Source organism: Hemicordylus capensis, chromosome 1 (assembly GCF_027244095.1).
Source record: "Hemicordylus capensis ecotype Gifberg chromosome 1, rHemCap1.1.pri, whole genome shotgun sequence".
Taxonomy (NCBI): Eukaryota; Metazoa; Chordata; class Lepidosauria; order Squamata; family Cordylidae; genus Hemicordylus; species Hemicordylus capensis.
The window spans coordinates 261,843,820-261,867,110 of record NC_069657.1 but is presented as its reverse complement, the minus strand read 5'-3'; the positions used below and the strand labels follow the sequence as shown (position 1 = coordinate 261,867,110).

Below are 23,291 nucleotides of genomic sequence, written 5' to 3'. Positions count from 1 at the left end.
GAAGCAATGGTAGTGGGAGGCAGACTGGCTGGCAAAGGTGAATGCCCACTGCCTGGTGCAACAAACAGTGACACCAAAGAGCTCTGGGGAAGAAGGGCAGCAATCAGTTCTATGTTTCTGGCCCTGGGTACGGGACGGTGAGTCAGGTGACCGAGGGACGGAGTGGTGTTAGCACCAGGGTGGCTCTGGGGTTGGGGCTGGCCAAGATGAGCTTCCTAAGGCCTTGCAAGTCACCTCAAGTGCTGACAAGCAATGAGCCGCCTCTGCAAGACTTATTGATGTACAGGATTCATCCCTGGTGTTTAAATGCAATCCAACATATATCCTTTGATTTTTGACACTTTTTAAACCTATCTCTCACTGACAGATCTTTCCCTTCAAGCCACATCTGATTATCATCATGAACATGAAGAAGTCTTGAAAAGATATGAAATCCTCAAAGATGCATAATGAATACCCTCTTTCCTAGGGGAATAGAATATTTATATCAATATGAATATACTATTTCCATAAGCGGAAAGAGATTCATTATGTAACTTTGAGGATTTTATATAATTTAAAGAGTTCCCTGTTGGTGGAGTTAATGTATATACCATGTGTATATGTATGGAATCAAGACAGTCATGCAATCTAGGAGACCTTGCATTCATTCCTTGCAAGCTGTTAGGCTGTTTGTTAGCTCAATTATCCCTCCCCACCTCCACACCCACCATATGGGTCTATTGTAATCTAATTCTTTACATATGTTGTACTGGTCTAATACAAAACAAAGCAAAACCTTCAGAACAGATGTGTCTTCTCTGTGCTACTTGTGCATTTCCTGAGGATTCAGACATTGTTTTGTGGAACTTATTTGCTATGTATGGAGAAATGTGACTTTTCTCTCTGTAACTCAAAACAAAAGTTGACTTGTCTCATTTTGAACACACAGACATTGGGAAGATGCCACACTAATGATGAGCCTTTTTGTTGTGATGTGCTGAACAGTACTATTTAAAAGGAAAAAATGCTCAGCCTTTGTCATCCAATTCTTCTGTCTTCAGCTTTCCTTTGGCTATGGAGACGCTTTGAAGCTGTTGACTAGGGATGTGCACAGAACCGGCTGGCCCAGTTCAGTTCGAGGCCAGACCGGCCTCAAACCCAACCTGGCCAGTTTGGTTCGGCACCCCCTCAAAGCCCACACCCCGGTTCAGGTTTTTTTTGGGGGGTGGCGATCTTAAAATTCTTAAAAAAAAAAAAAAAAGATTTTTTGTTTTTTTATTTTACCTTTTTTCGCATTTTAGAATTTTTATTGGCTTCTACAATAACTTTACAATCCAACTACATTCATTTATTTGATTAAGTAAATATTGACTTCCTGCTTACCTGTCTGCGCGATTCATGTTAACTATACATATAAACCATTGCTATAATAATTCAAAACATACATACTCCACATTGCTACTCGATTTTGCCCAACCCAACCTGCTGTTATTACTATATTTCAAACCCTGCTGAAAGGTCCATATTAGAAAAATAGTTCTTTAAGTAAAGTAAAAATGGTTCCCAATCTTCTTTGAAACATTCCAAATTTTCATCCCTTATAAGTGCTGTATGTTTTGCTATCTCAGCATATTCCAAAATTTTTTATCAACCAGTCTTCTTTTGAGGGCATTTTATTGTCTTTCTGTTTCTGCGCATATTCTATTCTAGCCGCCATGGTTGCATACATTAAAAATGTTAAATTTCTTCTGGAGAACTCTCCTTGAGTTATTCCCAGCAGGAAGGATTCTGGCCTCTTAGGAAATGTCATTTTAAAAATTTTCTTCAGCTCATTATATATCGTATCCCAAAAGGCCTTTGCCTTCCCACATGACCACCACATATGAAAAAAAGTTCCTTCACATTGTCCACATTTCCAACATTTGTTTGAAACATTTTTATGATTTTTTAATTTTACCTTTTAGTCCCCGTGGGGGAGTTCCTGGAGGCGGCGGGGCAGCCGCAGAGGTTCCCCCTCCCCCTGCCAGCCTTCTAAATCACCCCCTCGCCTGGTTTGGGCGCTCTTCAGCCGGTTTTCAGCCTTCGCCCAATGGCCCAGGCCACAGTGGCCATGTGAGCACGTGCTCAGCCCCCAACATGGACACCGGATAAAGGCAAAAAACAGGCTGAAGAGCACCCAAGGGTTTTAGTCCAGGTCCGGACCAAATCGTGTGTGTGGGGGGGGGTCGGTTCTACCCCGAACCGTCGAACCCCCAAACTGAACCCCTGAACCCCCAAACTGGTTTGCACATCCCTACTGTTGACACAAGCAGCCAAGCCCAGGCTGGGATGCTCATGTGAAGCACTGGGATCGAGCCCGATTCCGGCGCTGCCTTGGCCCCAGCCCAAGAATTTACCCGAGGCTTTAACCTGGATTTAAGGGCATGAGTGCACCCTTAACGCCATGTTCAGGGCTTTGTGTGCAGGCAGCCTTCACACACACAGAGCTGGGCGGCAAGAGTGAGGGAGTTACTCTCAATGCACCATGCTCCTGGGACGGTGCATTGAGGGATGCTGGAGAACTGTATAAAATTATGCATGGAGTAGAGAGAGTGCACAGAGAGAATTTTTTCTCCCTCTCTCACAACATTAGAATCGAGGGTCACCCCAAGAAATTCAAGGCAATTTTGGAACCAACAAAAGATAGTACTTTTTCACACAGTGCATAATTACTCTATGGAATTCTCTGCCACGGGATGTGATGATGGCCACTAGCTTGGATGGCTTTAAAAGGGGCTTGGACAAATTCACAGAGGAGAGGTCTATCAATGGCTACTAGTATGGTGGCTGTAGGCCACCTCCAGCCTCAGAAGCAAGAGGCTTCTGCATACCAATTGCGGGGAAGCAAAGCAGGAGAGAGGGTATGCCCTGACCTCTTGCCTGCAGGCTTCTCAGCAGCATCTGGTGGGCCACTGTGTGAAACAGGATGCTGGACTAGATGGGCCTTGGGCCTGATCCAGCGGGGCTGTTCCTATGTTAATCCTACAGCCCCCTACCACTTGTTGCAGAATGGTTTGTGTGTCGTGGCAGAGCCAGCAAACAAAAATTGATAGTATGTGGGACGGCTGCTTCCCCACTAGGCCTCTGCCCCACCAGCAGTTTTGGTCCATGTGCATGACTTTTTTGAGTCATTCATTCTGTGCCAAGAATGTACATTTCCCTTTCCTAATCTGCCTTTTGTGGCTGGGAGTGAACAAATAAGTGGCAGGGGTAAGAGAGGGCTACACTGAGTATTCGTGGGTGGGAATTTGGGTTTTTTTATTTGTAGCAAAGCTGCTGGGAATGGGGAGGATATTTGCTCTGAGACAGAATTACCCTAGCAATTAAAAAAAAACCCACTTGATAAACCATTCCCTGAGTTAGCAGGCAGGTATTGTGTATGGCATTGCTTTGCTGGTTACCTTATTGAGAGAGATTGTTGCAGCCACTTTAAAGGAAGCCATCCACCAGTCAGTGTATCATCCCCAATGCGTTTATGAACAGAGGGGCAGGATTTTGCTATGTGAGGATCTTTTTCAAGTGGCAACTTCCACTTAAAAGGAAATGAACATGTTCTCTCCTCTTCATCCCCCTGATTGTTGAAATGGGGCCCCTTTTGTAGGAGAGTAGGTGGAATGCTTCATGAAAAAAGGGCCTTCATTTCAGCTTCATAGTTGCACCCTTTACAGCATCACATAGGCAAAGTCCCTACTTCAGAAGCTTGCCATTAACATGTCCATGATGCAGAAGATGACAGAGGAGAAGAAAGGGAGAATCAACAGTAATGCAGGCTGAATATGAGAAAAGGCAGTAAGTACATAGGCTTAGTTTCAGTCAGTGGTGGTGAGGGCGCTGCCAGGAGCGGGTGGTGGTGAGAGGCACCTATAAGCATAAATGAGTCGGTGTTTACTTCCAGTACCACTCCACCTGAAAGCGGCTCTGAGCAGTGGTGTGCCACCCAGCAGCCCCTGAGGTGGGCAATGGGCTTTGCCATTCACCTGGCCTCCACACATGCATGGAGGCTAGGTGAGTAGCAGAGCTGATCCCCCACCACTGGGGGTGCTGGGTGGCATGCCACTGCTCAGAGCAGCTTTCAGGTGGGGTGAACACTTACTAATTTATGCTTAAAGGTGCCTCTGGCAGTCCCCTCACCGGCTGCCACTGGTTTCGGGCCTGAAAAGGTCTTCCAATCATGTAATCATACCTGTGGCTGTAGGTTTCAGTGGCTGCATTGGTGTGCTCACTTAGTCCATATGTCAAGTATAATTATCCATCTCTTAATCGTATTGTATTTCTTAATTGCTTTCCCTACACTTTGAGAAAACTGTACCACCTCCATTCTCTGACAGTCTATAACCTCTGCTTTATGTGTGGCTGCACAGATGGTGTAGGTCAGCAATTCAAGGCTTTTATGTGGCAGGCTCTCTGCTCCTCCCTGCTCCTCACAGGTATTGTTCTGTCCTTTGCTGATCCAATGGCCGATGGTTTCGCCCCAAGTGAGAGGCCTCGTTTATTCTCTGGGGTCCTGCCAAAATCCAACTCGTTACATGTCAAATGGGTCTTTCCCTCCTCTCTCCTTCTTCCCCTCTTTCCCTTCATTCCCAACCATCTCTAACTGCCTCCATTCCACCTGCTTGGCAACTGTTTCCTAGCACCTGTTGCCTAGATTCACTTTGTTATATCAGCCACATCAGCAATATATGCAATCAGTCCCCAAGGCATCATGGGACGAGAAGAGGGAGGCTGTGGTCTTGGCCAGTGTGAGGAGCTCAGCCTAAACTACTGAGAAGATAACACATGTTGCCTGTGAGTGGCAACTGGTGTGAGGGAGAGATCCACTCAGCCAGCCAGTGCTTGGGACCAACAAAGAGACTGAGACAGAGAACTTTCCCATAGAGGCCTGTGACGAGGTGAATCTCCACGTGTGCCTCTTAACAGTGTGGTGAAGGGTCTCATTACATGGACATAGATATACTGCTCAGATTTGATCTTTCTGTTACATATTGTTGAAGATGTATGGAAAGAAGAAACAAAGAAGTGGCAGCTATACCATTTTGGTAACACACAAATTGGCCCCTTTTGTAAAGGTTAATGGAGGTGGAAATGGACTGTTTTTGTAATATGCCATTTATAATTACTGGAGTCTGGAAGCTCAGGAGATGATGATGTAATTTTCCTGTTTTTCCTTTTCTTATTTTTTCAATAAAAATTAAAAAGAAAATAAATAAATAAATAAATAAATAAATAGGCCCCAATTCACCTCTCTATCATCCTGAGTAACCTATCTCCCCTTTTCTTTGCCCATCTTATGGAGCTGCTAGGTATTGAGCTTGGAGCCTTCTACATGCAAACTGTATGCTCTTGCATTCTGCTATGGCCCTCCCCTAACCCTCCAGCCAAAACTAATATGTGGAAAAAATGGTCTTCACATGGTCAGTTTCAATTTGCATGAAGTGCCTTAGAGAACATGAACCATTTAGGTGCTGCCTTTTCCTATGAAAAGCTCTCACCTTTTATATTGAGACAAATGTCTTCAGCGATGCAGTGTGATACACATGGTAGATGTGAGAAATGTGTTCATTGAAGTAGCAGATTTTAGAATCTGGTGCTTCACTTGGGCGCTGAGCCGCTCCATGATTTGCTGCTAAATGGCAGAATGTGAAGTAGGGTGAGGAGACAAGGCCCCAAAGTGAGGAAGGCAACTGAACACACAGCTTTCTTTCAGGTTGAAGCTAGCTAGGTGGGAGTCAAACTTATCAGAACGAAGTATAAATTGGCTGGGCAAGAATGTTTGGTTCACCCTAGGGGCATGTGTGTAGGTGGCACTGGTGGCCGGTGAGGGCAGCATGGCGGGGCGGGCAGGCAAGAGGTACCTTTGAAATTAAATTAGCAAGTGCTTACCCGCAGAATTGCTGGCACCTGCAAGCTGCTGGGCAGAGCGCCACTGCTCCCTGCAGCTTTCAGGTGCGGGCGTTACCGCTGATAAGCACTTGCTAATGTAATTTTAAAGGTACCTCTCACTGCCACCCCCAGCACAGACCCTCACCGGCCTCCACTGGTAAGTAGAGAGAGGGAGAGGGAAAGAGAGGGAGAGGGAGTGCTAGCTAGCTGTTTGGGCCTCAGCAACTCACCCGCTGACACGAAACTCCCAGATTAGCATTGGAGTAGGGTTAGGGCATAAGATTAGGGCCAGATGTGGGGTTAGTATTAGGGGTTGGGTTAGCACAGGGTTTAGGGATTGATTTAGCCTCAGGGTTTTGGTCACGGTTAGGGTTGCGTTGGTTGTAGGGGTGAGGTTAGTTAGGGTTGCCACAAACTTCAAGAGCATAGATGAAGAGTTCAGGACTCCTCCCCTCTTTGTTCTCCCAGTACATTCGTTTCCCCCTCCCAGAGATAGTTGTTGGTTAGTCTCTTGCTCCCTTCAACCATAAACTCAGCTAGAATTGGCTGCAGGCTTTCCTATTTTGTTTACTTCTAAATAATAAATAAATCCTTGTTTCTTCAAACTTAAGCGACTGTCTCCAGACCTCCTGCTTGGCTGAGTACTCACTATACTGGTTTGACTCTGCTAATATTGTTTGAACTGCCATCCTCTCCTCCATTGAGGAGGCATGGGGACAATAGTACATAAATGGAGTTCACATTTGACATTCTGCATATGTTTATTTTATTAGAACGAGTACAGAAAATTTCACAGAAACTGGCCCTTAGAGGTTAAGAATCAAAGCTTTGAATTCCTTATACTTAACTTTTTTAAATAAGTAAAAATTCAATGTTTGACAACGTATTTGTTAAGCAAGTACATTCAGAAACACTGGTGTCACCAGTGCAGGGGAGGCCATGTTCACCCCCATGATATGCCCAACTCCAGTGTGTGCCCCCCCCCGTGGTGAGCCCAGGAATGGCAGGAGCAAAGTTCATGCTGCACCACTCACCTTTTGCCACCTCTGCTGGCTGCTGCCTCCACTTACACTCACCCTGTCCACCACCTTCTCTTTCCCTGTGCTCCTTCTCTGCCCAACCACACTTGGAAGCGCTTCCAGGCATCCCATGATGCAGAGGAAGAGGAGAGGGAAAGAGGCAGTGTCACATGGGGAAGAAGAATTTCCCCCCTCCTTCTCCTCTGCCCTTGCTCTTCTAAGCCTCATGTGGGCAGAGGAGGAGAGGGAAAGAGGAGAGAGGGTGGACAGGGCGGTGAGAGACTGCAGCAGGTGGAGGTGGAAGCAGGCAAGCAGTGGTGACAGCCGCAGCAGGAGCAGTTGGGTGGCCAGAGAGGGGAGGGGGGAGGCCTCTCTAGAAGCAGGGTGGTGTGTGTTCTTCAGACAAGTCTGCCCAATTAGAGTTCACCCCTGTTCAAAGGGAAGCTACTTCGCTATTAAATTCCCATAGCAGTCCTGCCTGAGATGGCCAAATATTCCTTCCAGGGTGCATTTATTGGCACCTGTTGTCAGGACTCCTTTTAAAGAGATTATTAATTATAGCTGTAATCTATAGCTTCATAACTTGCATTAAATTTGATAATTAGCTGGAAGGTATTTCCCAAGGCTGAACATTCTGGCCTATCAACCAAGAAATTGAGGGAAAGGGTAAAAGCTGCTGAATTTGGTTCTGTTCCTCCAGTGCAACTAGGCAGTTTGGAATGGCAGATTCTCTAGAGAAATCTGATTACAGGGAAAACCCAACGGCGACCGTTGGTGCATGGCACACTGCAGGAGTTGAGCGGGGAGACAGTAGGTGGGCAGGATTTCTCCTTCTGCCCACCTACACTCTCCCTCTCTGTTCTCAATGCTTCCTGCCCAAATCCTGGCTTCTCTCTGTCACTCTCTCTCTCATCTTTCTTCCCTCACATATTTTATTACTGCTGTGCCCACCAGCTGCCATCTGGTCTGTTTCTCTCTCTTCACTTTGTGCTGTCCTGCCACAGAGTTATCCGTGAGGTCTTCGGAGGAGTCTTAAGGAGCAAGATAACTCAGTTGCCATCGGAGGCAAACTGAGCCCTTAAGTATCCCGGACTATTCCTCTCAGGAGCTGCCTCCCTGCCTAAAGAGTGGAAGCCTTAGTATGGCAACATTTTGGAGCCTGACCCTCCTCTTCTACTCTGTCTGCCCCTGCCAACCTTTGCTGGCACTGGTGTGCAGATACTCGGGGTTGTGATGGTGTGAGAGAGGCCAACCATGTAGTGGGCTTAGGTTCAGTGGCTGCTGGTCCCTGGGTTTTCTCAACTTACTTTATTATTTCCCCACCTTTTAAAATGTAGATTTTTTCTTTCCTCCATCAGGCAGGCCAACTGTCTTGCTTTTTAGGATAGGAGATGATTGCCCTCTAACTACTGTTGGGTGCACGTGATAATGTGTGTCTCTGCTATCCATCTGATCTCTGCCAGTAATTTATCTCATGGATGGGATCTACTGATCTGGGGATGAGTAGATATGAGAAAGCTAGCTTGAGAAAGGTGGTTGAGAGTTCTGTGGAGAAAATGATAAACAACACTAAAATTAAAACTAAAATTAAAACATTACCCCCTGCTCACACATGAGCTATTGTGAGGGCTGGAATAATCTTGCTGTCAATATTTTAGAAATAATTGCACAAACAGTTATTTCTAGATGTTAAATGTATGTGTTAACACTCACGTTGGTGTTTAACCATGCTCTCCCCAGCAGACCCACCCTCACAAGCTTAATACTAATCCTAAGACAGTCAGACATTTAAAAAAAAACAACAGCCCACCATATGCAACAATGTTGTTTGAAAGTGTTTTCATATGTGTTTCTTTTCTTTTAGTTTTCCTTGGTAGCACAGAATTGTTTTTTTTCTATTTTGCTTAACACCCACCCAACTCTGGGGAGAAATACTGTGAGAGCCATGCCCTAAGTAAGTTGTTGCCTTCCCACTATCATTTACTGTGTCCACATTGACTTCGAGTATTTTGTTGTGTCTTGTTGTGCATGCAATTAGCCATTAGAAAACAAAACAGTGTTTCTGTGGTTTTGACCATTTTCCTAACCGTGTCTTTTTAATGGCTTGAGATTGATGAGGCAAACTAGCCCTTTAAAGTCAAGGGAATTTGCACAAGTGTCAACACCTAAGTTTGGAATGGGACAGTGCTAAGTAAGCTAGTTGGACTCAAGCTCTTGTGTATATTAGTGATATTTGATTATCTGTCCAGTTTCACCAAAAGTGGGCTCCTACAGGCTGTATGTTTCTGTCTGCTTGTCTACTCAGTGAATTCCAACTGGGTTGTATGGGAATTGCAACCCAAAAAAACCAGTTGGAACTCACCGAGTTAAGAAGCAGACAGAAACATAAAGTCTTCACCATTATACTGCTTATGGAACTGCCCCCGCCCCCAGTGCTCTTTATCCTCCTTTCTTTCCTCCATTGCAACAATCTCCTACTGCTTCTGGTTTCTTCCATCTCCTCTTCAGCCTTGGACTTGCTGGCTGTACTGGAGATTTTCACCCCTTCATACTTTTGATTGGTCTCCTCTTTGCTGGATATGACCATGTCTTCTTAGACTGATCTATCACAAAAACATTAGCCAGGACCTTTGCTTACCTAATGTAAGAATAAGGCTGTAGTCCTACAAAGAAAAATATAATTAATTGATGTTACTATCCATCTAGCATGCATTGCCAGTATGGGACAGAGCAAGTGGTACCCAAGGTTACCACATACAAGTGGTACCTTTTTGGGCTCTGATACCCAAGATATAAGATAACTATCTTATTTAGAAGCCTTCTATTTGGGAATTTAGGGCAATAAATTATCTGTAGCATATAAATTTCCATAATTATACATAGTGGTTATACATAGTGGAGCCATGGCAGATCTTCTCAGACCCTCAGGAGCAGATTATTGCCACATAACAAGGTACATTTTTCTTGAACAGAGCCCATAGATGTGAGGGGGGGTGCACTTTGAGGACCTACAGGCCTCAGCTGAGCTGTAAACCACTGCTCTGAAAATAAAAGTATTACTCAGTTGTAGATCTTTCTTGAGGATGTTTATGGAAATTTGGTTTTCTGTATGTGATGCTAGGTTCTTGTAACATCTTGTGCAATCTGGTGGAGCCCATCAGAAGCCATGTTGGCACAGACATTTCATCAGTGAGCAGATACTCCAGGCTTCCTTTAGTATAGCTAGAGATGTGTGTGTCTTAAGTAACATTTACTCTGAAAAACTACAGGTTCTAGGGTCCCTTAGTCCTGCTGCATTTTGTATGCACAGATAGGAGAAGACAAGAGAATATGGGGCCTTGCTGGCAGCAGGAGGGAGGAACAAGCTCCATAATAATTGAGAACATTGAAATCTCTGGGACACGAGTGGAAGCTGGTGCTGCTGGGAGGGTTTACAGATGCAAAACCACATGTTCGTAAATGAGTTGGGCTTCTGGCCTCCAAAATGTATAGAAGAACTGACACTAGAGTAGGAGGACAAGAAATAGGGTCTAGCAGTTTTTGACACTCATGTATAAGTAATGCACATAGGGGCCATACTAACCACTCTGCCAAATCAGGAAACTTATGCAGGAGCAAGGCGCTTCAACCAAGGAAATGAAACAAGACACTGGTCAATTCCAGTTTTTCAAAAAGGATTGTAGGGAGGATGTGGTAAAGGTTTGTTCCTGGTCTTGAGGAATTGTGCTTGAGTGCTTTTCATGAAGCATACGGATTTAATGTCCTCAGGATATGTGTTTTTACATATGTGAAGGATGTTGTCAAGCTTTATTAAACTAACTGTATTTTGAGCTACTATCTTGTGCTGTGATTAATCTTTGTAGCAGAAGCTTTGTAGCTTCTTGTACCACAAGAAGGTTTGGAACATATTATTAGCCCTTGAACACAGCAATTTTGATTAAATGGTTATTTTTGGAAGCTGAAAAAACTAAATAAGATGAACTAAAATGTTGGATGAACTGCAGCTCTTGGATAATAATGGGATGCTCAAGCACCCTCCTTTTTTGTTTTTCACTTTGTATTCTTGTAGCTTTGCTTTAAAATGAAGAACACAAGGCTTAGATTATAAAGCACTTTGCAAAATAAGTAAGATCACATGTTTTGATGGGGAGCAAAAATGATATATATGATAGATAAGCTTGTTCTGTTAGCTGCGTTTCTGCTAGTAAATGAAGCTTGCATTCTGTAAGCATAGATACATTTTGCTAGCTGTTTGTGGAAGTCGCCCCCTCCCCAAATCAAAGTCTCATGTGGCCTATACATGCAGCAGAATGAGGTGTGAATGTGATGAATGGTGGCACTTTGAACTGCAGGTGGGAAATCACATTTATCAGTGTCCCCCAATATTAAAACAATTTTTGCAAGAGTGAGCAGAGATAAAAGAACACTCACCGATAAAAGAACACTCACAGAGATAAAAGAACACTCACAGAGAGAGCCTACATGCATAGGCTGTGTGTAGAGGTAAGATGCAGCCATGGAAGTTGAAGACAAGGCCAGAAGATGCAATACCTTCTCAAGTATTAATTGTCCATTGAATTCTGTTAATGGAATAGGATTTGTCTCTCCACTTTTGACAAGAAAATTACTGTACAAATGTTTCATTGTCTATAGTGTCTAGCACTTGTGTCTTGCACCATATTTAAGTGCACTTATTAGGCAGTTCTCAGTTTGGCTATGCCTATCAGTGAGGCAGAGGGGTGTGTATGTGTAATCCTAATCTAAGATAATTATTGAAAGGGTCTGTCTCAGAGATAGGGATGTGCAAAACATTTTTAACTCGAAATGGGCCATTTTGAGTGTTCCAAGCTCAAAATAAAGCTCACTTAAAATAAAAGGCCTGTTTCGAACATGAAACAAAATCACTCCATTTCGTGTCGAAGTGTTTTGAGCAGCATTTTGGAGGGCTGTTTCCAGCAAGAGCTGGTCTACCAATTTGGATTGGCGGGTAGACCTCTCCAGGCTCACAAAGCAGGTAGACCAGTCCTCTGAGGTGGGCTGGCGTGCAAAGTCCAGAGCTGAGGCCTGGTCTACCCACTGACTCCAATCAGTAGACCAGCTCTCCCTGAAAAAAGAGTCTGTAGTGGAAGTGAAGAGTCTGTAGGGCAGTGATGAATGGTACTACATTTGAGTATTTCTGTTGGGGTGGAAATATTTTTTGATTATCCAAGATCCTTCCATGGGAACAGCTAACGGTAGCTACCCCTGATTTCTAGAGGAAATGTGTTAGATTATTGCAACCAATTTGCCTTTTTTAGGTCACATTGGGGGAAATTGGTATTGGCTCAATGTCAGTGGGCTTTAAAAGTCAATATTATGAGATAAATAATTGTTACATTAAAAGGAATCTGAGGATGACTGCAGTCTTTCAAATGGGATTCAGTTTGTGTTTCAGCTGGAAGGATTCCAAGATTTTTTTTATTTTTAACTACAGTATTAATTTCCATTGAAATACAGTATTATTTCCATTGAAAATAACCTGAGGTGATATATGAGAGATGCTTTAAGTCTGTGTGTTTGGGATAAAAGCTGTCTTTTCTTTTCTGGATTGCCCCATGGGAACTCTTCATCCACATGTAGCTCTCCTACATTGATGCTTAATTTGTTGGAGTAAGTACTAGAGTTACAAGAATCAGCTGGAATATACTGGAAAGCTTTCCTGGGAAATCTAGTAATAAAAGCATAATCTCCTCTCCAGATGCTATTGCTCCTCATTCGTGGTTTTCCAATTTCCAAAGGTCTGCAGTATATAAAGAACCTACACATTTTGTACCAGGTAAAAGTGAAGCAATTACTCTGCTAAGGACACCTCTTTCAAACCAGTTCAGTTCAATATCAAACCAGTTTCCATAGGCTTTCCTCCCCAACTCTGAGAAGTGGGATTGATAACTGGAAAAAAAAGAGGTGTGCATTTTGAACTAAGAACAGCATTGCAAAAACCCTCAGTGCTTGCTCTTATTTAAAGCGTATGGATGCTTCCTGAATTTTTTTTCCCCCAGTAGAAAATTACTCCCTGCTGTGTGTGAAAGGTGGTGCATATTTTACCCTTCCCCAGCTGTGCATATCAGTGCCTTTATTCTTTTAACAGAGATGAAAAACATACTCTCCTTTTCATTCTTTACAAGGAACATGTTGGGGTTCTCCCACCCCCCACCTCTCAAATACAGATATATATTGGAAATAATATATGAAATAGTCCTGAAATTTTTATGGTGCTCCAGTGATCCCATTGACTGTATAAATAACAGTAGTTTTTATGAAATAACATGTGGACTGATCAGTATCTAAGTGAAAATGAGCACTAGAGGTGTGCACAAAACTGTTTTGCCCAGTTCAGTTTGAGTCTGAATTGTACTAGAACTGAACCAAGCATATTCAGTTTTGTGTTTCCAAACAAACCACCTGGCTCAGCTCAAATTAGAGCCAATTCAGGGGATCTAAAGTCCCCCCACCGCTTTTTAAATGTAACACTGCCGGATCCATTGGCAGGGTGGGGTGCTGCAGCTGCAGCCGCAGGGGGTGGTCTCTGCCCTTTCCCTCTCACCCCACCAGCCTGCCCCGGCCTTCAAAGCACTGTCAGCCCATTTCCAGGCCATTCCAACCCTTTTCCTGGTGGCGGCGGCCATTTTGGAGGACGCCACACATGCACCCTTGCTATTTGCATGGGGGAAGTCCGGTGAGGAGAGAAGAAAACATCAGAGACAACCCCCGTGGCTGTGGCAGCACACATACACACACACACACACACAGAGGCCACCAAACCCAGCAATGAATGCTTAAATTTTTATTTTTATTTATTTAAATTAGAACCCCCCAAGCTGGCCTGGGGGGTTTGGCTCAACTTTGATGAGCCCTCGAGCCGGACTGGTTCCATGGCAAATGGGGTCAACCCGAGCCGGTTCACACATCCTTAATGAGCACTGAAAAATAAAGCATCTTAGCAGAGGGTAACTGCAATTCTAACCTTTCATGCATTAAAATTTCATGCAGTGAAATTTGAGCCACCTGAAGCATTCTTAAAGGTAGAAAAGGATTGAGAACAGACGAAAGATGGAAATGCAGCTTGTGTAATTGAGTGGTGTTTCCCCTGAAATATGAAATTGATATGTGCACGATAGGATTCTGAATTAAGCTAAGAATTAGCTTATTTTCTAATAAGAGTACTACTTGTCTTATATTCTTGGGAAAGATGTTTTAAACTGTTGAATAGCTGACAACTTCAGCTAAGTCCTAACTTTCTTTTAAAAAAATCTCCAAATACTCTAAACAGCCAACAAAACCAGTCATGAAGGCAGAAAGCCGACGGGAGGGGGCACTTCCCACTGTATTGCACAGAGTGTTGCATGTATGACTGTCTGCTTGATGGGCAGAAGTCGTTTGTGTGTGCTCAGTGCAAGGAACTCTTGGATTTCAGGGAACAAGTTTGTTTCCTTGAAGCCAAGGTGGCCGATCTGGAAAAGCTGGAATGAGAGAGATACATGGACGAGACCTTCAGGGATATGATGGAGACATCCCAGGCTGATGGCTCCTCTGCTATTATGGAAAATGGAGGCCTCGAGGAGGGAGGACATCATCCCAAGGAAGAGGGAAACACTCCCTTAGAATGGACCACTTCCATTATGAGCCCATATCCTCTCACACACAGGGGATACTCCTCTGGGGGGTAGGGTCTCCTAGTAGTGGGTAATTTTATCATTAGGGGTATAGAGAGATGGGTCTGTGACCCACATGTAGACTGCATGGTGACTTGCCTGTCTGATGCAAAGGTTGTGGACATCATGTGGCATGTGATAAGCTGTTTGATAGTGCTGGGGAGGAGTCGGCTGTCGTTGTGCACGTCAGCACCAATGATGTTAGGAAATGTAGTTGGGAGGTCTTGGGCTCAGTCCAGCCTGGCTCTTCCTTTTCTTCCAGTGATTTCAACTGGAAGGATCCTCTTCTTTTTGCTGGCTGCTCACTCTCTGCATGGATTCACTGGATTCACTCTAGCAGATTTCCAGACTCTCTTCCTTCTTCTGCAATCTCCAGCTCTGACTTGCTCCAACAGACTTCTCCTTCCAGGACTCTCTCCAGCAGACTCTGTCCTCTCAAAACTCTCTCAATATAGACACTCTCTCCCACCTAACAGTTTTTTAAGCCATCCAATTAGAACAAACAAAAATTCCCTCCATTTCTTGAAATCTCGTCTCCCTCCAAAAATCAACTCTCAAAATGCTAAACCAAAAGTGAAACTACAGAAAACCAAGAATGAACTTTTGACCCTGCCACCCTTCTCTGTTGCACAGGGATTTGCAAGCATAGAAATCCTATTTACAATACTGCAGGGTTTTTATGAATATAATATAACAATTCATTTATCAGGGCTTATTTATAAGAAGAGGTTTGGGAATATTAATACATGATACAATACAGAGGCTTATTTACAGAAACTCAAGAAGTAGGCCTCATTCCTCCCCACAGATGCAGTTCAATGTTGGCAAGTGTAAAGTGATGCATATTGGGGCAAAAAGCTCCATCTTCCTATACCGTGTTTCCCCGAAAAGAAGACAGTGTCTTATATTAATTTTAGCCCAAAAAAATGCACTAGGGCAATTAGCAGTACATCAGAAATTACTGCTAGGTCTTACTTTCGGGGAAACAGGGTATATGCTGATGGGGTGTGAGCTGTCAGTGACTGATGAGGAGAGGGACCTTGAGGTCGTGGTGGACAGCTTGTTGAAAGTTTCTGCACAATGTGCGGCAGGTGTGGAAAAGGCCAGTTCCATGTTTGGAATCATTAGGAAGGGGATTGAAAATAAAACTACTTGTATTATAATGCCCTTATAAAAATCTATGGTGTGGCCAGATTTGGAGTACTGTGTATAGTTCTATTCACCATACCTCAAAAAGGACATTATAGAAGGGGCAGGGCAACCAAGATGATCAGGGGCCTGGAGCACGTTACTTAAGAGGTAAAGCTACAACACCTGGGGCTTTTTAGTTTAGAAAAAAGACGACTCGGGAGATATGATATAGGTCTATACAATTATTCATGGTGTGAAGAGAGTGGAGAGAGAGAGATTTTCTCCCTTTCACATAACACTATAACCAGCAAGGGTTATCCCATGAAACTGATTGCCAGGAAATTTAGGACTGACAAAAGGAAGTACTTTTTCACACAATCCATATTCAACCTGTGGAATTCTTAGCCACAAGATGTGATGACAGTCACCCAGAGGTGCACTAACCCCCGGTCCTTGGGGATGGGCTTGCGACGATCTCAACTGCACAGGCACGCCTTGCAGTTTGTTAAAGACGCTGGCCCGAATGGATGGGACCAGCGTCACTTCAGTCCCCGCCACCGTTAGGGGAGTGGGGAGAAGAGAGAAGGACTGCTCCACACACACCCCAGCCACCCCTTGGCTGTGGTAGGAATTAAAAAATAAAAACAAAACAGTGGATGTTTGACAGGGTGGGCCACGCAAAGTTGGTTTGGGGGGCCTCGCGGCTGGGTGGTCTGGGCGCCCAAATTACCTTGGTGCACCCTTGCAGCCACCAGCCTGGATGGCTTTAAGAATGGCTTAGATAAATTCATGGAGAACACATCTATTGATGGTTACTAGTTTAAGGGCTATGGGCCATCTCCAGCATAAATACTAGTTGAAGGGGAGCAACAGCAGGAGAGAGGGCATGCCCTCACCTCTTGCCTGTGGACTTCCCAGTGGTATCTGGTGGGCCACTGTAGAAAATTATGATGCTGGATTAGACAGGCTTTGGGCCTGATCCAGCAGGGCTGTTCTTATGTTAAAAATTTCTGACAGCATCAGAATTGCCAAGTGTAGGGTTGACTAAAAGAGAGAGACTGAAAAGGCATATACTGTACTTGAGTTGTCTTTAGAGTTATGGTACAAATTAGCCTTTGGTGTGAGTTTCAGGGAGGAGAAAGAGCAAAGTGACAGCTTGGGAAGATGATTAGAGAGAGAGAGGGAGGGAGAGATGAGAGAGATGAGAGATAACTCCAACATTTCAAGGTTGAATGGCAGGGAGATTTCTCAAGCTGTCAACAGAGATATGGGAATAAGGGTAAGAGGCAAAATAAGAATATATTACATGCATAGTAGTGATGGGTTCATTACAGTTCCATCTCTTAGAGCGTGGGAACCTTGAAGTAAAATATTTTATTGTTACTACTTCAAAGGGATTTTACATGTGACCTTTAGGCCACAGTGAAAAATGGATGTAGTTAATTCTTTATTATCCTAACTCAGACCCTGTCCTTTAACATTTGTTAATTGCAGGGTGGTTTAAAAAAAAATCCAAAAAATCCCTGATTAGCTGAAGTGTGTGTGAGTGTGTGTTTTAATGTTCCCCATAAGGCAATCATCAAGTTATTGCTCTGGTTCCTGAACATGTTGATTTCTCATGCAAGCTGATTGAGGTCAAACATAATTAATGCTTTGCTCATAAAATTAGGGGAAAGATTAGCTTTTAAAATGTATTCCTATCAGCTAGAGATAATAGCAGTTTGCCAGGAGAATTAACCTCACTACTTCCATATTCAGTTTAGCATTGGAGTATGCTTGCTTACAGTGTTCAATACCTTTGCTGAAAAGCACAATAATTAGCACCCACAGTTTCCCTTCTTCCCATATGTACACTCAGGATGTTCGGTTCCTCCTTTGGAACTGTATTCAAATAGAAGCTGGTGTTCTTTGTATAAAAAACAGTTTAACCTGTTTTGGAAGGTTTGAACTGAATTATTGATTTGTCCTAATCAAAAGACCTAGATGTAAATCTGGTTGTTTCTGGTTCAGATCTTGCTTTTGCCATAATCTCACTAGTTAGCCTTAAGCAAGCAAGCCCCACATGTGTAATACTGGAGAAAGAGTGCCTACAGTGATGGATAATGTATGTCATGCACTTTGAACATTCATAAGCATTATATCAATTAAGCCTGGGCTGCAGTGCTGTCCTCCCATTTTATATCCCCATTCATAGGCTACAAAGTGGATTGGGCAATTGGATGGGTTTGGGAGTAAGGCTCAATTTTTGTTCAAGTGGATGACAAAGCACACAGAAAGTCTTTCCAATTCTGGCTGCAGCACAGTTCCAAGGCATTCCCCCCCCCCCCCGCAAATGCCTTGGAACTGTGCTACATCATGATGTAGCCTTGTTTAAAGAGGCAATCTGCAGGGGAAGAAGGCAGCCGCCAGTGCCATGAAAACTGTAGGAACGACTTGCTTTTTCCAAGAATGCTCCTCTGAATTGTCTTGTGCCATGTTGTAGGGGCTATTAACACGACCATGTACATGGACGGGTGGGCGAGCAGGCCGGCAGGGTTCAACCTACTTCCCCCCCCAACTATCCTTTCCAGCCCCTGCCACGTGCAAGCTCCACACCTGCATAACCTGCACTGCCGGGAGCAGTGTAGTTAAACATATCCCAGGACTCATTATCCCAGCCTCAGAGTATCCCACAGTGCACCACAGGACAGGCACGGTGCACTGGAGGATTCCCCCAGGGGACAGGCACCTAGGGGATTCCCCAAGGAGATGGGTGCTCTTAACTTCGGCTAAGAGCTGGGCTTGGCGCCACAGGGTAGGGATGTGTGAGCTGGCTTGATTCAAACCATGGTCCAAAGGGAGGTGCTGGTTCAAGTTCCAAAGTGGGTCTACAGCCCAGTTGGTCCATGACCCAAAGCGGGGTGCTGGTCCGAGATCGAACAGGACTGGCCATGGTTCTAAAAGAACTGATCCAAACTCATTTGGGGATATACTTGTACAGGGAATCTAGCAAAGATTCCCCTTTACAAGTAAAGGGGCATTCCCTATCCTAAGTCCAGGGTTGGGGGAGAAAGGGTATTTATCCGAGGTGGCGGCGGTGGTGGTGCAGACATTAGTGGCAGCAGGCACTCCTCCAAGCCCCCTGCTGGCCTCCTGAAAAAACAGGGCTGCAGCCTGCCCAGGCTGTCCTGAATAGAGGCCTGTGGGGGGCTTGGAGGAGGGAATGCCCCTTTACTTGTAAAGGAAAATCCTAGCCAGATTCCCCTTTACAAGTATATCCTAGAACCTGCCCACGAACCAGTTTGGCCTGTTTCAGTGACCCCACTGGGTTCAGCTGGACCCAGAACCAGCCAAACCGGTTCCGTGCACACCCCTACCATGGGGCCACCAGGACCCACATGGATCTTGGCGGTTCTCACCGGCAACCAAGCCAAGGCTTGGCTGCTTATGAGAACAGCCTCATGGTGTTGTTCCAAAGCATTCTGGGAAAAGGAAAATGGAAGCCATCAATAGTTGGGAGGAACTTCGGTGAGTTCCTCCCAACTTCGGTGAGTTTGTCTGTGCCCCTCTCCCCAGTGTAGGATAGATAACATGAATTCACTGCCAAATACTGTCAAAATTTTGACCCAGTATGAATTTGTTGGTTGGTTACATTTATAAACAACCTCACACCTAGATCTCAGTGTGGTGTAAATGGATGATGATGATGATGATGATGATGATGATGATGATGAAAATGACAAGCCCTCATTTCATTTTACCTCTTTTTGCACCCCACATACACCTATAAGTAAACCTGTGTATGTTATGTCTGTTTTACACCTTCCTACTAGTAATCTTTGTAAAGAGGTTTGGCTGTTGGTTTATAAGTGCTGCTGTCAGTTGCCTCTAGCCAATGCCTGCTTGAACATAAATGTAGCTCCTTTTTCTTTTTAGGAATGGTCAGATGAAATCTTCAGTCTGGCAACAAACCTGCTGGCACAGAACATGTCAAGGGATGCTTTTCTGGAAAAAGCGTAAGTGACAAAGCACTACTACTGAGGATGTTTCTTCTGTTTGTTGTGCGTTGTTAATGACTCTCTTAAGAGCCTTCCTTTTTCTTTGTTAGAATAATGGAAACTCCTTGTATGTATAGTGATGGGTGCCAGTTCTATAAATGTGGCTTTTCCTCTTCCTTGCTTGTTTAGTTCTCACTGAGAAATGGGAACATGCATGCTGGAATCCTCCCTGCACATAGAAAATTAGCATCTTGGGGTGGAGCTAGCCTATCTTAGCCTCTCCCTGACATGATAGCTTTCTGTGTGGAGGAGTACTTCATCAGGGGATTTTCCAGATGGCACCTTGAAATTGCTTCACCACATATAGGCTTGCTGTCCGTCTGTATGATCTGGATTTTCGCACCATCCCACATATGGGAACTGCCGGGTGCCATTCACATAGCCACAGCCTGTTTCAAATCTTACCTTGATGTTTCAGGCGTAACACATTGGATGTGCAGTCGTGAAATAGTAGCTGGTTTTCTGAGTTTTGAAAACAGTTTTCAGGCTTGCTGGGATTACTCAAAAGTAAACGATGCAGTTCAGTGGGCTTCCTCCTAGGTAAGAGTGCATAAGATTGCAGCTGTAGAAGTATGGCTTGCTTTTAGAGGTGTGTGTGTCAATCGCTCCCCCCCCCCGCACGAGTCTATTTGAGGCAAAGGTGTTCATCATCCTCCCCATGCCTTCTCCTTCATGGAAGTGACTTGTATGTAGATGAGGGGGGGGATGTTGCTTCCTCTCCTCCTTTCTCTCCCCTCAGAGCCTTAACGAGGGAGGAAGTGCTGTAAAATCCCAAGCACCTAACTCTAACAGCCTACCAGGCCATACCTAGCCAGGTACAGCCTGGTAGGTTTACTATCTCAGAGAAAAATAGGACACGGAGATTGTTAAAAAGACCTTCATATTGGAATGCTTTCCGGATATAACTTTAAAAAGCCTACAGTATTATCATGTTGTTGTTTTTAATAAACTGGAATCTGATTCCTGTCACTGATCAGAATTTTGTAGGTCATTAGAAGGGCAGCACTGCCGTGAGGCTGCTCTCTCGGCAGATGTTAGGGGACATTATTAAAGGGTGGCAAGTTGTCAGTCCTCTTTTTTTTCCCCTCCAAGGAGTGCTATTTGTGTATTCTGCCTCAAGTGCCAAAATGTCTTTGGTCATGGCTTGTCATTCAAAATGAACCTTTGGGAATTTCATTCATTTTTAAGCTATCAATGGTCAATTGCTTTTGGACAGATGCATGTATATGCTCTATATGGCATTATATTAATGCAAGATGGCAACTATTTTATGGAGATCTAGAAGCCCATGATAAGTGTATTGGCATTTAAGCATTTTTAACCATAGATGAATGAATTGTATTTTACACCCTGTAACAACATAATTTCATATGAACAAATTACATTTTTCCTTGGAATGTGTTGTTAAATAAGTTTAAGAAGGAAATATGTAAAGCGAGAGAAGGAAGTCTGGTGGCTCCCTTTTAGAGCCTCTTCCATTTTAAATAGGCCAACCCCAAACGTCTCATGGCTTTTACCTGTGATATAGTATGTTTCCATTAAAAGAAACTAAACTCCTTATGAGGAGGAGATGATCATAGGTCGTATTCATTTGAATTTGAGATCAAGTGTAAAGGGAAATCAGGTTTTGTCATGGCCAGTTAATTATGTCATTTACTCATTGACCAGCTAACATTCATGTGAATGAGCTAGCAGTAGTGACACGTATGTTAGTGATTGTAAGTCTGTCTCAGACTTGGAGAACCGTTTCAGTCTCCCTGCTGCATGTGGAGGACATGTCTTAAGATCTGGATACTACTGCTTAAAGTTATAAACAAGGAGTGCCATCCAAACCTGGAGCACAATGGTGTGCTGTAAATAGAAGTGCCTTCTGAGAGCAGAAGGAGAATTGAGCACATGAAAGAAGCCCTTCCATTTGCAGAAGGACCTCTTATATGAATGGAACTCTTGCGGAAGGCACTTGGATCAGCACTGCACCAAAACTTTAGATACCGCCCTGTGAATTTGAGACTAACTTCCTTTTACTGTGTATTTACTGTCTGTCATTAGTCAAACAATAAGGTGAGACAAGATTTCCACTTCCTCCTTTATCCCTTGCACTTTTGCTCTCAGTGGAGAAAAACTGTAAATCTATTTCTGTGCAGTTTATAGGCACAATGTGTTGATTCAGAGTACTTTGGAGCAAAAATATCAAGGGCGTTGATGAGAAATCCTAAAATAAAAATAGACCTATGTGTTAAACAAAACAAAACACATTTAGAGGAAATACCTAAATAAGTTCAAGTGTATTCAAAGTCATACAGATGGCTAATGTTCAAGGATGTGCCAAATTCTGTTGAAATGACTTAAATGTATATGTATGCAGCAGAACCCAGATGCCCAGTTTCAAAAAGAATTGCAGCTTGGAGGATAGTAAGCATGTTCATGTATGTGCACACATGCACAAGGGTGCTTAACCCAGTGCTGTCCCTAATATAGCACTGAGTCAAATATTTGACAAAGATGGGGTCACAGGAGCAGTTTAGGAGATTCAACAGTGGTAGAAAAAAGAAGGTGCTTTTGTGGTGGGGCCTTTGAAAGTACAACTTTCAAGGAGCAGGGTGTGTACGCCATGCTAACGGAGTAAACTCCTTTCTTCATGAAGCCCTGCTTTGATGAGCGGCTGCAATTCAACCTTCCTCTCTTTGCAATGGCTGACTATCACTAGCTGACACTGTGTTACCCCCAAAATGCCCTGGGCAATGATGATGTTATATTGTGTTCCTGTGCATTCCCAGAACACACACCCTGCAATGTGGGATCCCCATAGCCACATGAGCTCCCACAGTGCATTCGGTCACATTTCGGTCATGAAATCGATCATTCCTTGATGTATTTTCTGGGAAATATAATGGTGGCCAGGTGGGTCAAGTGGCTATAAAGAGCAGTGGTGTTTGAAACATTGTTGCTGCCACTCAACAGGATGCAGCTTTCTGAAGCAACACTCTCTTCCTCAGAAAGTACACTGCTCCACACTGTTTGAAAATACTGAGCTACGGTACCTTTGTGGACTTTCCACAAAAGTACTTCAAAACTCTGCCCATTTTCTTTGACTACACATGTATCTGGGGAAATGGCGGAGGAATTCTGGGCCAGCACTAGTTTTACTCCCTCTCTGCACAGTGTGTGTGTGTGTGTGACTTCCCAAAGTCCCCAAGCACTATTCTCTCTCCTCTGCTGTGCCAGTACAGGACTGCAAGTGTATGTTTGCATGCCTGCCAACATGTCCCTATTTTCCCATTCATGCGAATGGGAAAATAGGAACATGTTGGCAGATATGTGTTTACTGTATCCATGATATACGTTGTGAAAAATCAGCTACACTAGGACTGTGATTACAAAGTTAGCCTGGCCAAGCAGAGAGGAAAGGAGCTGGGAGTTCAGGCTTATGCTTGACTAGGAAAATAGAGGTGGACTCATGTTGCCAGTATTTGTCAAGCTGATTATTTGACTGGATTAGTCACAGTATTCTC

The 23,291-nt window shown here is 44.0% G+C and overlaps 1 protein-coding gene across 25 annotated transcripts in view; it reads left to right on the top strand.

Moving 5' to 3' along the window:
• The window catches only part of PLCB1 (phospholipase C beta 1), an 807,198-nt gene that overhangs the window by 502,438 nt on the left and 281,469 nt on the right, over positions 1-23,291 (top strand). For all 25 annotated transcript variants that reach the window (XR_008313428.1, XM_053284740.1, XM_053284741.1 and 22 more), the window contains one exon: positions 19,658-19,737. Coding sequence is in view for 24 of the 25 variants with exons in the window: in XM_053284740.1 (XP_053140715.1) it covers positions 19,658-19,737 (80 nt within the window). In the remaining variant the exon portion in view is untranslated. The remainder of the gene's footprint in view (positions 1-19,657; positions 19,738-23,291) is intronic.